The 16,285-nt window shown below is 40.1% G+C and overlaps 1 protein-coding gene across 1 annotated transcript in view; it reads right to left on the bottom strand.

Moving 5' to 3' along the window:
- Nucleotides 1-13,802, bottom strand: part of LOC121992174 (auxin response factor 12-like) — a 37,705-nt gene extending 23,903 nt beyond the window's left edge. The window contains exons 1-10 of the mRNA XM_042546367.1: nucleotides 13,326-13,802; nucleotides 13,121-13,236; nucleotides 12,923-13,021; nucleotides 12,779-12,835; nucleotides 12,538-12,693; nucleotides 12,360-12,444; nucleotides 10,378-10,468; nucleotides 10,113-10,274; nucleotides 9,904-10,026; nucleotides 1,797-1,872 (exon numbers count right to left, since the gene is read on the bottom strand). Of these exons, the coding sequence (XP_042402301.1) occupies nucleotides 1,797-1,872; nucleotides 9,904-10,026; nucleotides 10,113-10,274; nucleotides 10,378-10,468; nucleotides 12,360-12,444; nucleotides 12,538-12,693; nucleotides 12,779-12,835; nucleotides 12,923-13,021; nucleotides 13,121-13,236; nucleotides 13,326-13,353 (993 nt within the window). The 5' untranslated portion in view covers nucleotides 13,354-13,802. The remainder of the gene's footprint in view (nucleotides 1-1,796; nucleotides 1,873-9,903; nucleotides 10,027-10,112; nucleotides 10,275-10,377; nucleotides 10,469-12,359; nucleotides 12,445-12,537; nucleotides 12,694-12,778; nucleotides 12,836-12,922; nucleotides 13,022-13,120; nucleotides 13,237-13,325) is intronic.
- Nucleotides 13,803-16,285: the final 2,483 nt, after the last annotated feature.

Below are 16,285 nucleotides of genomic sequence, written 5' to 3'. Positions count from 1 at the left end.
GGTCTTCAAGATGATCGATCTGTTGATACTCGCTTAGAAGTGAATGTTAAATATCGTCTTCATGAGGGTGATTTTCTTCCTGATCCCTCTTTATATAGACGTCTAGTGGGGAGCTTGAATTATCTAACTATTACTCGACCCAACATTTCTTTTGTTGTCCAACAAGTTAGCCAATTTATGCAGGCCCCTCGACACCTTCACTTGGCTGTTGTTCGTCGCATTATTCACTATTATAAGGCACTTCTACTAAAGGTCTTTTCTTTCCTATAGATTCTCCTATTCACTTGGTTGCATATAGTGATGCTGACTGGGCTGATTGTTTTGATACTCGACATTCCATTACTGGTTGGTGCATGTTCAATGGCAACTTGTTTGTCTCTTGGAAAAGCAAGAAGCAAGATCGGGTGTCGAAATCATCCACTAAGTCTGAATATCGTGCTATGTCCTCTGCATGTTATAAGACTGTTTGGCTTCGAGGACTGTTGGGTGAGCTTGGGTTTCCTCAAATGGAACCTACTCCACTTCATGCGGATAATACTAGTGTTATCCAAATTACAGCTAACCCAATGTTTCACGAGCGCACCAAGCACATAGAATTATATTGTCACTCTATTCGTGAAGCATATGATGCTCAAGTCATTTCTCTATCTCATATCATCACTGGTCAACAGACTGCTGATGTATTTACTAAGACTCTCTCACGACAACAACATTATTTTCTGGTTACCAAATTGATGCTGGCAGAGGTTGTAGGCTGTCAATTGCTAAAATTATGGCAGCAATTATGGTTGTGATTTCAAGATCTAATTTACCATAATTTGTGTATTAGCTATATATATTCTTACCTAAAGTAGATTAGCAGTAATTAGTATAATTGCTGTAAATATTTTCTTGTATAAAATAGGTTGTACAACAATTCTTATTTAAAGGAAAGATCATCAAAGAAAGTAACATTCAGCCATTTCATCAAATCTTGTCATTTAACAAATGACAGAATCAAGGGAATATTGAAAAATAGGTAGGCTTATACATCTATTTCCTTTTGAGGAAACAACACCAGGAAATCACTCTAGCATTTCTCTTCTACCACTCTTTTCCCTTTCAACATTTCTTACTTCCCCATTTTCTGTCCCTTCTTTTAAAAAGAGAAGACTAATATTTAAGGATCCAACTCCACGAGGATTAGAATGAGTTTTAGATATGTTTGTAGGTTGTACTTTAGTAGTTGGAATATGCAAACTTTATCCTATTGTCTGATTGAGTCAATCTAAACATAGAAACATGATTTTCTGATATTTACAAGGCAAAGAATGCTTGAAGTGATTAGAGGGGAAAACTAGAGATGGCAATCAACTGAAGTGTCATAAAGTCACAACAAACCTGAAGAATTCTTTTTATATTTTTGTTGGAAACTCAGTATCGCAATCTACAGAATAGTTGATGATAAGATTGAGAAACCAGAAGCCCATAGTTATTCTTCACACCTCGAGTGCAAAGTCAGATATCATTACAGCTATAATTTGGAATCCACATTTGGTGAAAGAAAAACCTAGAGAAATTTACCGCTTCGAGAAATTGATTAGCATGCAGCAGTAAAACATTAAATAAAAACACGAAACCACAGTAAATAAACTTGAAGAAAATCAGAAGCTTGCTCATCAACTAATCAAAAGAGAGCACAAATAACAGTTCATAAATGTAGATCTCATCCTTCGCATGAGTATGCACAAAGATATAGAAGCCAGCAAAACATCAATAATCTTTATAATAAATAGCAAGAACAGCATAAGATTTACCTTCACTGACCTCCAATGAGAATTTGGCCACTGCACAGGATCCAAATCACTAATGCCAGTAACTGTTCCCATGTACCTTTGCTCAGTACAAATTTAAGTTAGAAAATTTTATAGCAAATGCTTATCAACAAATAGAAAAGATTTCTGGATATTTTTATGGTACTTGTTAAGAAGAGAAAAACTCCATGTCTTAGACACCATGGAGTTATCGACTTATATAGAGGATGATATACAACATAATTATAATAATACCTTTAGTTATGTTACAATATTCTAATACTCCCCCTCAAGCTGGAGAATATAGATCATATGCACCAAGCTTGTTACATACGTAGTCAATTCGAGGACCTCTCAGTGACTTAGTGAATATATCTGCTAGTTGATCATGTGAATTGACAAAATTAATAGATATTTCTCCCGATATGACTTTCTCTCTAACAAAGTGACAGTCAACTTCAATACGCTTTGTCCTCTAATGAAAAACTGGATTCGAAGCAATATGCAGGGCGGCCTGGTTGTCACATATAAGTGACATTTGTGTAACCTCCCCGAACCTGAGTTCCTGAAGCAACCGTTTTAGCCATATAAGCTCTTGAGTAGTTATGGCCATAGCTCGATACTCTGCCTCTGCACTGGATCTTGTCATAACATTCTGTTTTTTACTTTTCCAAGAAACAAGATTACCTCCGACAAATATACAAAAAACCAGAAGTGGGCCTTCTATCAGTAGGAGATCCTGCCCAATCTGCATCAGAGTATCCTATGACTCAAGTATGTCCGTTGTTTGCATACAAAAGACTCTTTCCTGACGCGCCTCTGATATATCAAATAATACGACTCACAGCATCCCAATGTTCTTTGCATGGAGAGTTGAGAAACTGACTTACTACACTCACCCCAAATGAGATATCCGGACAAGTAACAGTAAGGTAACTTAGTTTCCCTACTAATCACCTGTACCGTTCAGATGATTTAGCAGGAGCTTGAGATTAGGATCTATAAGGTTGTCGACTGTCTTTGAGTTTAACATTCCTGTTTCTTCCAAAATATTCATTGCATACTTCCTTTGAGATATGACGATCCCCTGTTTAGACTGTGCTACTTATATCCCGAAGAAATATTTGAGTTTGTCGAGACCCTTTATTTGGAAATGTTTGAAAAGATGTTTCACCTGTGAAATCCCAAGATGATCACTACCTGTGATGACAATATCATCAACATAAACCACTACGTAGATGCAACCGATAGATGAATGGCGATAAAAGACAGAATGGTCAGCCTCACTCCGAGTCATGCCAAACTATTGAATTACAGTACTAAATCTACCGAACCATGCTCTGGGTGACTTAAGGTCATATAAAGATTTCCGCAGGTGACATACAAGACCAGAAGACTCCCCCTGAGCAACAAAACACGGAAGTTGCTCCATGTAGACTTTCTCGAGCAGATCACAATGCAAGAATGCATTTTTGATGTCCAACTGATAAGGAGGCCAATGGCGAATCACAACAATTGACAGGAATAGACGTACAGAAGACATCTTGACAACCAAAGAAAAAATATCCCCATAATCTAATCTGAAGATCTGAGTATAGCCTTTAGCGACGAGACGAGCCTTAAGTCTGTCAACCATACCGTCTAGACCAACTTTCATCGTATACACCCATCGACAACCAACAACTGACTAACCAGATGGTAGAGGAATGAGGTCCCAAGTCCCACTACTCTATAAAGCAAAAATTTCATCGAGCATAGCCTACAGTCTTAGGAAGAGAGACAAACGACAAGGAAGAAAGATAAGAATAATAGGAAGGAGAAAGACGATGATAACTATAAAATACGGTACTCAAATAATAATTAAATAATAAGGTTATTTGAGAAATAGTCTTATTGAAATTTTTAAAAATTTTCGAGGATTTAATCGGAGCTCGTATGACGTATTTTAAGGGGGTGCATTTATAGGCTTACGAAAAAGTCTGTTTGGAATACCCGGAGGTGGGAGTTGATTGAGAAATTGATCTAGGGTTTAATTTAGAAAATCCCTAAGTTATAAGATTTGTTCCCGTGCCCTAGCTCCCACACGTCGAATTCCCTCTTCCCTGAGCCCTCACGCGATCTCTTCCCCCTCGCGATTTTTCTCACCAAAACCGCCGAACTTCCTCTTCCTCGAGCCACAGCCGTCGGCCCCTCTTCGATTCCCACTGCCGCCTTCTCCTCCAGGCATGCCCTAGCTTCCACCCGACTCCCCTTCTTCGCTCCTAAGCTGCCCAACGCCGCCGCTTGTTCGTCAGCATCGCCGCTACATCGCCGCCTCTGTTGGATGTGGCTAGCCCTAGATCCCTCCAGCCGATCACCTCTTCTTATCACCGGATTGTTGGATCAAGGAGGTTCAGCGCCTCCTCTTCACCGGAATCTCGGAATAGGAGGTCCAGCATCGTCTTCGTTTCCCTCCACCGAAGCATTGTTTACCTTCTTGAAGTTGTGCCCTAATTCTGGTTAGTCACTGCCGATCACACTCTCCCCCACTCGATCGCTGGTTTTCCCCTGTGCTCTAGCATCTATCGTTGATGTTATTTATGCCTGGTGCCGCTGTCACTGCAGATTCACCGGATCATTTCTTCTCCTCCCGTTCTTGCGCGGATGTCCATTGGCCGGGTTGAGCTCAACCAGCAGTTATCACCTTCGCTCCAACCGTTGCAGCCACCTCAACCAACTTGCTGCCACCATTGCTAGCCGAGACAGGTCGGGACTGTTCTTGTCACCGTAGCACCGATTGTGTGCCACTAGCGACCACATTGGAATTGGGTGAGTGCTAGAGATGAGTTAAGGATTTGTCGTGTCTTTCCTTAACTTTATCTTAGTGCTAGATGGTAAGGTTTTCTTTAGATTGTCACTGTAGCTCCAACGGTAGGTGATCCAGAGCTCCGACCATCTTCTCTGATTGTGCACCGTATCTAGCTGTGAGCCACTAGTGACCACTGCATATCTTGTTGAGTATTATGAGGAGTTATAATTATGATTAATCTAATTATGTGGATGGATTAGATTAGGGTTAATAAGGAGATTTGATTAGTATTTGATTGGTGAGAATTAAGTTATTTATTGGTGGATTAAGGATGGACTTATTATTTAATTGGAGTTGGATCATTTGATGGAATTAAACTTGATCAGATTAATTGGTGATTCATGTATAAACCTAATTTAATTAGGTTGTAGTATGATTATGGTTGATTGAGGGATTACTCAATCACCATGTTTGATTAGAGTTACCCTAAATAGGCTTGGGGATTTGATTTAGTTATTTAATTCTTATGTAACTAGCTAAATCTGTATATCATGTAATTGCAGGATTTTGGTTCGAGACAAGTACTTTGACGCGGGAATTGTTTAGCTCGATTTACATTTAAGGCGGGTACTTCTTGCTTTGTTTCTTTTAGTACTTTGACCTTGGTGCATGAGTTATTTTTGGATAAGGACTGCTTTACCTTGACTACACTCGTATTTTTCTTGTGCTTAATACTTCCGCTCAAACCTTTGAGTTATTCGTTTCTACATCCATACAGTCTCTTGTTGTCATCTATGATATTTAACAGATATTAGATACCAACCTTGTATGCTTTGATTGTTGTTTATTTATGTATCGTATTGAGCATGCTGGCTTCATGTAACATATCTGATTCCTATTTATATGTATATGATGAATGTTATATTTTGCGCATCATATCATTACATGTATGTCAACGACAAATTCTCTCTTGTGGTCGAGAGAGTCGTTGACCAAGGCCGCATGCTCGGCCACTCGCTTACTCATGAGTAGAGGAAGCTGGAATTGCGAGCAGCAGGGACCCTCGTCGCAGATGTAGCTAATTAGCTACTATGCAACTGTCCACTCAGCCACTCAAGAGAGTGGTAGCTGGAGTGTTGTACAGTTTGTCACTGACCCGACCTCACGACCATACAGGGGTCATGATGCAGAGGGGTGGGCGGGAGTAACCATCAGTGCATACGCTTTTATTATTATTATACCTGCCTATGTTGTTGCTTTCTTATGTTTACAGTTGTTAGTTTTGCCATGTGGTACCTGTGTACTTGTTGAGCTATATATGTTGTTTGCATGTGGTTCGACCCAGGTTTACTTATTGATAGAATGTGTTTACCTCACATGTTACCTTCGTAGTGATGAGCAGTTCAGTAGTTGATCTGTATTACTCCTGACCTTTTATTACTAGCCTAGGATATGGTTACAGGTACGAACACGTATCATGGTTTTACTGTAGTATCTGCTATTTCCCTTATGAGACTGTATACTATTGGCACTCTCTAATTGTATGTTATGTTCATGCACTATCTTGCCTTTACCCGCTGAGTCCCAGTATTCACCAACCCACCAACTGGTTTTTCTTTCGCCAGGTAGCAGGTAGATGAATCAAGGATGCTTGGAGAGTCCTCGCTGCTAGTCCCGTGTCACATTCGAGGACAGTTTTTCTTTTCGAACTTATTTCTATTTGGATGGTATATTGAATTTGCGTATTTGCTTTCTAACTAATTGATGTAGATTTTGGAGTCTAGTATGGTGATTTCAGGTATTTTGGTTAATGACCTTGTTGGTCTTACATTCGATTTTTCCTTGGAGTTTGTATTTGTGTTGTTGTGGTTGTGGTATTAAGCCTAGCCGGCTAACTGTGTGTTGTTTTGGTTTACATGAGCTCCCTTTATCAATTTTTCGCTGTGTTGATTTTTAGTATAGCCGAGTGGGCTGTTTAATATATATATAACTGCGTGGTTGTGTGTAAATCCAGCCGTGTGGGCTGATGATTATTTTTTTCTTATTTTGAGTGTTGATGTATATGGTTATATGGTTATGTATATATGCTTCAGATTATCACTAATACAGGGAAGATGTTACCGGATTTTCGTCTAGCAGGGACTCCTCTGGGGCGTGATAATAACTCAAAGAAATATAGTGAGAGAAGGATTACGAGTGGAACGCATATCCTTCCGAAGTGCAATAGGAATATCAAAGTCAGGAGATGGGACCGGAGGAAACGACGAAGGACTTGGCTCCAAAGATGTGTCCACGACAGTGTCAGTGTCAGTGTCGGTCGACGGCAAAGCAAGACGAGGACGACGCTGATAAACCTGCAAGGGAGGAGACGAGGCTGGGGATGATAGAGGCACCTCCGGAAGACAAAAGATAGTCACCGGTGCAAGTGGAGAGAGAGAAACCTTAGACTAGGAAGCGGGAGGCCCAAAAAATGAAACCGGATCAAAAAATGTGACATCGAGATGAAGTACCAACGAAGAGTGGGGGAATAACATTTGTACCCTTTCTGAGACCGTGAGTACCCAAGAAAAACACACTTATGAGACCGGGGAGAGAGTTTATCAATGCTAGGTTCAAGATCATGAGCAAAATATATAGAACCAAAGACCCGAGGTGGTAGAGGATGATGAGGGTAGAGGATATGATGAGGTATTTTACCCTGGAGAGTGGAGGAAGGCATGTGATTGATGAGATAACACGCAGTAAGTACGGCATCACCTCAAAACTGATGAGGAACATGAGAATGGAGAAGAAGAGTCCGAGTAGTCTCAAGGAGATGACGATTCTTGCGTTCTGCAACCTCATTCTATTGAGGGGTATGAGAGCAAGACGTGCGATGCAGTACACCATGAGATGCAAAGAAGGAAAGAAATTGAGTAGAAAGATACTCACGTGCATTATTACTTTGCAAAGTTCGAAGAGAAATACCAAACTGAGTTTTGATTTCATGAAAAAAAGATTAAAAAATAGAAAACAATTCTGAACGTTCCTTCATCAGATATAACCATGTACAACGGGAAAAATTGTCTATAAAAATAACAAAATATCATGATCCCAATGTAGAAGAAACACGACTCGGATCCCAAACATCAGAATGAACCAAAGCAAAGGGGGAGGTAGCCCGACTCACAGTGCGAGGAGAAAAAGAACTACGAACATGCTAACCTAACGGACATGACTCACAAGGCAAAGACTCTAAGTGAGAAAGACTAAATGTAATTGTTTCAACTTATCAAGACTTGGATGTCCCAACTGAGCATGAATAAAAAGTGGAGATGCCACCGCCGAACCAACAAGAGAGTGTTGTTGAAGCCAATAAAGTCAATGAGACTCACATCCGAAGCCAATCATCCTCCCCGTACTCCAGTCCTATAAGGAAACAGACGTTTTAGTAAAAGAAATAACACAATCAAGAGACCGAGTAAGTTGACTTATTGACAATAAATTAAAGGGAGCTCCGAGAACATAAAGAACATTATGAATGGAAAGAGATGGAGAAGGATGAATAATACCAATACCCTTGGACTCAGTTTGGGAACCATTGGTTATGGTGACAATTGGTAAATAACCAGAAGTAGTGAGAGAAGAAAATAGAGATTTATTACTAGTGATATGATCAGTGGCCCCAGAATCAAGAACCCAAGGACCTGAAGAGCGAGATATGCCAGCAAAGGAATTACCAGCGTGTGCAATAGTAGCAGTGGAATCAGAAGCCTGACGATCCTCAAACCATTTCAAAAAGTCATTATAGGAAAGTTGTGGGGTCAGATCCGGTGTTAACTGTGAAGTGGAAGCTGAAGAAGCAACAGAACTCTGAACGATCTTAGCAGCGCGAGGAGGTCGACCATGCAGACCCCAGCACTTATCAATCATGTGGCCAGGGCGGTGGCAATGATCACACCAAGGACGTCCTTTGCCACCCTTGCGAGGTGGGGGTTTATTGTTGTGTCGAGAGACTAAAGCCGACGAGTCAACATGAACGGAAGGAGACATCGTCAAGATCTTCAACAGAATTGGCCGCAGGTGGTAGCAGTTCATTGAAGTCACAAAGAAGGCTAGAGACCGAACTCAGATAAGTTGACATTGAATCCTTAATCTGATGGGCACTGAGGATGGCCATGAGATCTTCACAAACTTGATAGAGTCACTGAGAGATGTTTGTAAAGAGTTGTTGAGCCTGTGTCCAAATAGCTTTGCAGGTTTTGTGAGTACGGAAGACATTCCTAAGAGATGGATGGATGGTGGCTCGGATAATACAACACAATTGAGCGTCAACCTTCTTCCATAGAGGACGATCGGCGTCTTGAACATCTTCTTCGGTTTGAGTGAGATGTGTCTCATAACCCTGACCAACAAGTCAAAGCTCAATATGAGATGCCCAAAAGACGTAATTCTTACCATCCAATTGCTCGAAAGAGAGGGGTGCAGTGATATGGTTGGTAAAATTAGAGATATCTAGTTTTGGGACGCCGGATGTAGCCATTAATTAGTTTGGAAGGGGCGGCACCAGCAACATGGATAAGGCAGGACGGAACCGAAGAAGAGGGCAACACACTGAAGTTTCCGTTGGAGAATAATGAAAGGGCACCAGAGTTCTCTGGGGAAGACTCCTGCCTTCACAAACCACGTCTGCAAGGAGTCCTCTGTAGCGCTCGGTGTTGGAATTAGGGATGAGCTTCGCTGGAGAAGTGGATGAATAGCTGTTGTCACCTTCTTCGAAATCCCTTGCCCGTCCAAACCACGGAAGGAAAGGGGTGTCGGAAGATTGCTTGGAGGTGAAGGACACACTGGAGAACCACTCTGATGCGGTGAAGAAGATCGGAGCTCGCCGCTGTCACCGTTCCTTGAAGCCCTAACTTTTGCAATCACTCCAACTAGGGCTCTACGGAAGAAGGGGACTCACCGAAGAACTACTCCGGTGAGTTGAGCACGATCAGAGGTCACCGTTGCCGCTCGCAGCCACTGGCAGGAACGCCGTCGTTGTCGCCTCTTGGAGCAGATCATGGGGAGAAGAAGAATTGGGGGTGTCGGGGGAAACACAAAGATGGGAGGCGACGACGGTAGAATCGGGGGAAATTAGGGCAATAGGAAGTTAGGGTTTTTTTTTTCTTTTAACTTGGCTCTGATACCATGTTAAGAAGAGAAACCCCCCATGTCTTAGACACCATGGAGTTATTGACTTATATAGAGGATGATAAACAGCATAATTACAATAATACCCATAGTTATGTTACAATATTCTAACAGTACTTATAGGAAAATACTAAGATACATGAGTTTCACCTGCGAACACTGCATTCTTCAGTCTCAAAAAGCATTCGGAATCTCATACCAATGGAAACATGAGTGCGGAAAACAGCCTTGACATACTTGGAAAGCGGTATCACAAACTCGGATGGACTTGCCCTATGTAAAAACTCAACAGTGAGTTCTCCAATGACCAGTCAATACATAAGAAAAGAAAAATGATATGTATAAGTTGTTTTAACAACCTTGGATTATAAAATACTGTAAAGCGACTGTTCGTAGCTGCAGCATGAGCCGCAGCAGCAAGAAGCCCTATGTGCATGCTGTCACTTGACAAAAATGAAGGCATCACAGTTTGTGGTCGATTTGCATGCCTGATTCCCAGCAATAGCTGGTTTTGCTCATTCCTAATAATATGCGAGAAGAATAAGTTTTCAAATCCCAGGAAGAAAAGATAGGATTATGATCTCAAACCCCAGGAATAGAAGGAAAAATTTAAATTATGATAACCAGATAAAAAGAACAGAATCGCCAGCAATTAGTCTCTTAGCACTAACGAATACGCTCCAGCCAGTGGTAAGCAAATGCCTTTTTGGTTGACCTGCAATCACAATATAGCAAATAAAAAGATATTATAAATTTTCAATTAATGCTGAAGCTAACAAAGCAAATGGATTGGCAAACCATTGTTGCACTTGTGTTTATGATGTCCAACAATAATTTTCTTATTCTCCTAAATTAAATGCCTATAACATAATAGGTTGGTAGAAAAGTTTGTACTTTGTAGTTCTGAATTGTGCAACTAAGAGAGGAATATTGCTCATATCAACAAAGTAATGTGTGTGTGTGTATAACAAAGCATATTAATTTCTCAAAATTTATATAAATAAAATGCATAAACAATTTGGTAAAGCATGTAGAATAATGGCTAGGCTAAAAAGAAACTAAAATAAGACTATGGTACCCGTACTTTATGGATTGAATTGTTGGATATTAAAAAACAATGAGTGCAAAAAATTAATGTAACACAGATAGAATAAAAAAGATAAATCATGAATGTATAGGATATAAAATGTTATGACCATTTTGACCGGCAAGGTATTAGATTTCAAATCATGGTAAGGAGTTCAGATATGCAATTTAGCCTAAATCTTTTCAAGCTTTGAATCAATGATGGGTGAAGCCCCAATTAGACCTTTATATTTCAACTCTATTTTATGGAGAGCATGAGCTAAAAGAGGTTGTGGTTGCTTCAAAAGAATCTAACGTCAACAATCAAGATAGAGAAACAATTCAACCAATTTAGGTCCAATTAAGTTGAACCAATTTCCCAAATGAATAATCAAGCAATGCAGTCAAGTTAAACTTATTTTGAATAAAGAATTATACCAGTGATCAATTTGTACATCGGTCTCTCTAACCTACCCAACTATTTGCAGGCATGCATTAGGCCAACATGATCAACATAGAGAGTTTACAATGACAAATTGTCTCCTCGTAGGCTTGCATTTTAATTGAGTAGGGGATCACGTTGAGGCTTTTAAGGGGAGGATTTCACATGAAAAGGAAAGTTTTGGACAAGTATGCTGCAACTAATCAACAAAGTGCTAAGGAATTTTTTTAGCAATTTTTTTTCACCATTCAAGTAAACTCAATTCGATTCGACCACTTTATGTTTCATCACTTAAGTAAACCTTAGCTACACAAAGTCAACCCACCTTGACTCACCTTGTGCAAGTTGTAACGCAGTTGAACCTAACTCAATTCAACCAAACTCTAAGTCCGGCCATATCAAGCTCAAATCACAACTCAACTCAAACCACACACATTCCTTACTTAGCCTTCTCTAGCTAACTTTCCCAACAGAGAGCCATGCTAGATTCATATAGACTTATCTACCTGTTATAACTCTCTCTATATCAGATGTTTTATTAATTGAGTTGGTCTATCTATGTCTTTGATTCAAATGGGATCATGGCATACTCCAGTTTCTTTGCAGAAAATGCAACATGTGCAGTATCATTTATAACAGAAAGATTGAAAGACCAGGACGTTTATCCCTTATCTTATTCTTTTTAAATTTCAAGTTTCCAGAAGGCCTCATTTTTTTGCCACATTTAACCAATGGATTCATCACAATTCTGCCACTTATCATAGGTCTAAATTATCATTCGTAATATTCTCTTCCTCTTCTTGAATGCTAAACAATCAAGAGAGGAGATGATCATGTAACCCCAAAGAGAACCATAATTATGCAGAAATTATAATCAAGTTTTATTTGAGTAGTTTTCATGAGCAATGATGGCAATTTATTTTCAGAGATTTGGAAAGCCACAAGAACCTGTATACATATTTCTTGAGTCTTGACAAGTGAAAATTGTCCTACCATAACAAGTTACTGACACATCGTAAGTATCCCATTTTTTGCCTAGTAATTCATTTTTTCCCTTTGACTGCAAGTAAACAAAGAATATTAATTTCATTTTCCTTACCACGATAGATATGCTTGAACTTCCAGTCAACATCATGAAGGTCACGAGCAACAAGTTCCTGAGCTGGTGGCTGCTGTGAGAAATCCTACGGTATAACAAAGTAGAAATATGATTAATTCAAGTTCTCTTGCCTTTTCAATAAGTTACTACAAAAACTTCTATATTATGCCTAACGCACCAGTGGAGGAAATACTTTCTCAGCTGCTCGACGAGGTACAGAAAATCCTCCATGAGTGCTAGTATCACTCGCAGTTAAAGTCTTGCAGAAATAATTAGTTGGTTGCTTGCTCAGTAAACCCATCTCTATTGGAAAGTAGGCATCTTTCTGTTCTTGCTGCAGAGAACAACAATAAGATCCCAACATTTTCTGATAACAAACAAAATTGATTGGTAAAAACTGCATTTCTCATATAATTTACCAGGTTTAAAGGTTGCAAAGTCATCTGTGCATAAACTTCATCGGTGTCAGCATCTGCCTAAAATGTGTATAATCATCAATTATTATATTGTTCATTCCAGAAATGAGCGTTGAAATACCAATTATTTAGGCTGTAAGAACTCACATGCATTGTTACATTGTGAAGTTGGCAAAACAACTGAGGAGGTAAACTCGGATAATTTGGGATAGGTCCATCCACTACCTTGTTTGTGGAAGCAGCAACCTTATTTGATAAAAAGTAATAAAAAAATTCAGGATTCAACATCAACTTCATGCCAGCGGAAAAAAAACAGAAAAATGTTTAAAAAAAACAAAATTTAACCTGCTCACTATGACCCTGAGGAAAGTAGACAACCCTAGTACCGGCTGTCGGTAAACACACAAGTGGTCCGGCGCAGGCATGCCAGAGCTCTGAATTCAAGCATCTCTTCTCCAACTCTAATAAGACACCGCGAGGACCACAATCAGATGTCTTGGCAGGTTAGACGAGAGAACGGTGGAAGACAAAAGCGATTTAAAGACAATACCTTCCGGTGTTTGCTCGCTAGTACTCATGGTCGAAAGGTTCAGGTTTTCTTACTACCTTAAATCAATAACTCAACCGCGACTTCATGGACGGCAGAAGAATGCCAAGCTGTGGAGCTTCCGAACTAGGGTTTCAAAACCTCCTCAAAGTGTCGAAACAACGAGATCGCAGCCCAAAGTCGTAGAAGCATTACGAAGGAAAGGCGGCGGCTTAGTTCAGACGTCTTAGAAGACTTAAAGCAACGCCTTCTGGGGAGGGAACCAATGACCGGAGCAAGCAACAACCTTCAACGGCGCCGGAGAAGGGAACGTCAAGGACGAACATTTCTTAACGGGGCTGGGAGGAGGACTCATCCGAACACAGAGCTCTCGTTCGTGGAGGCTGCCATGGGAGTCCACCGCGCTCCGAGCCCTCCAGGAATCTCTGAGACCAGCGCAGCAGAGAGTAGAGTGGCAAGTGGACGAAGACGAACGACGATACCATCAAAAATTCGAATTATTTGCAAATTAACGAATTAAATAGCTTCCCTGCTACGCGCCTACGCCCATAATCTCAATATGGGGGGCACCTTACTTACATCTGGATCAACCCCCACTCAATATCGGACGGTCCGTATTTGAATGCACTAAGCTCATCTATGCGGAGTTGTTCATAGTCACTGTAGACCTCGACCGTACCAACTTGCCGATTTCGGAGCTACTCCTATTTTCAGTTGCTTGTTATTGGATTGGTGGTCGCTGTTGGGACCCACCACTTCTGCACCGATTCTTCTTTAAAAGTTCCGCAGAGAAATCAATAAGGTAATTGGGCGATCCAAGCGCCCCGGATTTATAGGAAGCGATCTCCGTCCGTTGAAATCAGAGAAGACAGGCATCGCCACCGTTCGTCTTGGATGACTCCGATTTACGCGTACTCAAAATCGTCGTACCCGACATATATCCGTCGACACAGAAGTGGGACCCGGTCCAAGGCGATTGTACCATTGACGTGACGTGACGGGCCATTTGCCGCACTGCGCGTTAAGCAACTCCACTGCCACGGGTACGAACATAACGCGTCAGTGGCCGCAGTAGTCACCGTACGGTCGAGGCTCCAATAAAAAAAAACTCTGCAGGTGTTTTTTTACAAAATTAGCTACTTCAAATGCATCCTTGAATTTATTTTTTTCTCATATAGCAACCGTATTATAATTCGCTAATGTGGAAACCTTTTTGTAAAGATTAGGCTAAGTTAATTAAGGTGGTAAACAGTCCAGCCAAGCCAAGTGATACAAAGGAGATCCGAATTAAATTTTTTTTAAAGTAGTTATTCATTAATTAAGATTTTTTTAATTATATTTAATTTTATTTTAAATCTTAGAAAATTAAGTCTTATCAATTAATTTATCCTAAATCTTAAGGAATAAGTGTTGTTATCATAAATCTTAAGAAATAAGTTTAGTTGATTATTTTTTATATTTAGATTTTTTTTTGAGGATTTTGAGATATATATAAACCTATGCTTAGATGATATTTAAAACAAATTATTTTGAGATTGAATTAATTGATTTTGCTTAAGTCATGTTACGGATACATCTCTTTTTCTTTGCGTTCTTGATTTCATAATAGGTCTAAGCCTAATTTAGGCTATTCCTTTTTTTGTGTGTGTTACTTCTCTCATATTTTCTTATTAATCCCTCTGCAACTTCACGTCCCAGAATAATATACATATTTTACTCTACGTCAATTGGTATCAGAGCTCATTAAGATCTAATAGAGGGTCATCATGGACGTGGTCATGGTCATGAAAGGCAAGTTCCGGCCGAGGAAGCCTCACACAGTGGTTGTATCACCCGAGATGAGATTCAATATCTACAAAGACAAGTCACAAAATTATCTCGGCATCTAGCGGCACAAGATCGTAAGTTCATTTATTCCCCTTTTGAAAAATCCCTAATTTTCAATCAAAAAGAGATGTCCAAGCGCAAGTTTGGTTTCAAGAAATACGGGATCAACCGTCCCACCACCTATAACTTAGAGAGAACGCCGACTCCGCAGCGCCTCTACGCCCCCTTTCTCTCACGGTAGCCGAGACAACCATGAGGATGGGGACCTTGACAATATCGAGTACGACCATCCCTACTCTCTAGATCATCCAATCGCAGGAGACAACGGAGACGACAATAAGATCGAATTATACGGTGATCCAATTTATGACGATGATGAAGTGGATGAGGTTGTCAATGAAGTTGGTGACAACGTGTTGCAAGTTTCGAGCACTGATAATTTCCTTGTTGAAAGTAGGGCTGTGCAAAAAAACCGACAAATCGAAAATCGGACCGGAACCGGTAGCTTACCGGTTTCGGTTTACCGGTTAACCGGTTAATCGGTTTTAATCGGTTCCGGTTAACCGGTTTTTACCGGTTTACCGGTTGATTCCCGGTTTAAGATTTTTTTTAATTACCGGTTTAACCGGTAAACCGGTAAAATTAGACACCAATGACCAACTGGTTGACTTGGTTTTAATACGAGCCATGGATTACAAATTACATGGTAAATGAATCTAGTCTATAAAATGAAATCTGAGTATCTGACCAAATGGTGCTTCAAAATTCTTTCATATACCTTTCAATGGACTCGAGCTCAACCAGTAGAACTCTGAACTCTTCACAATCTTTCACAATCTTCTGGATAAACTTTGTTAAAGCACATACCTCTCTAAAAGTATAAATAAACTTAGTCCCATCTTGAAAGTTTTTATATAAATAAATTTTTGGACATGTCTACGTCTCCAATCTGTCCAACCGCCGCCACCACCTGATCTGCAAAGTAGGTAAGAGTAATATAATAGTATGAACTGGATATCAATCTACAACATTTAGTCGAGAACATGAGAAAATTTCTATATTAAGCCTTTTAATTAATGGTCTTTTTGTTTGTTTTGTTATTTCATCAAAGGTCTGGAACTCTTAACTTTAGTTTT

Source organism: Zingiber officinale, chromosome 6B (assembly GCF_018446385.1).
Source record: "Zingiber officinale cultivar Zhangliang chromosome 6B, Zo_v1.1, whole genome shotgun sequence".
Lineage (NCBI taxonomy): Eukaryota > Viridiplantae > Streptophyta > Magnoliopsida > Zingiberales > Zingiberaceae > Zingiber > Zingiber officinale.
This window is presented reverse-complemented; position numbering and strand designations above follow the sequence as displayed.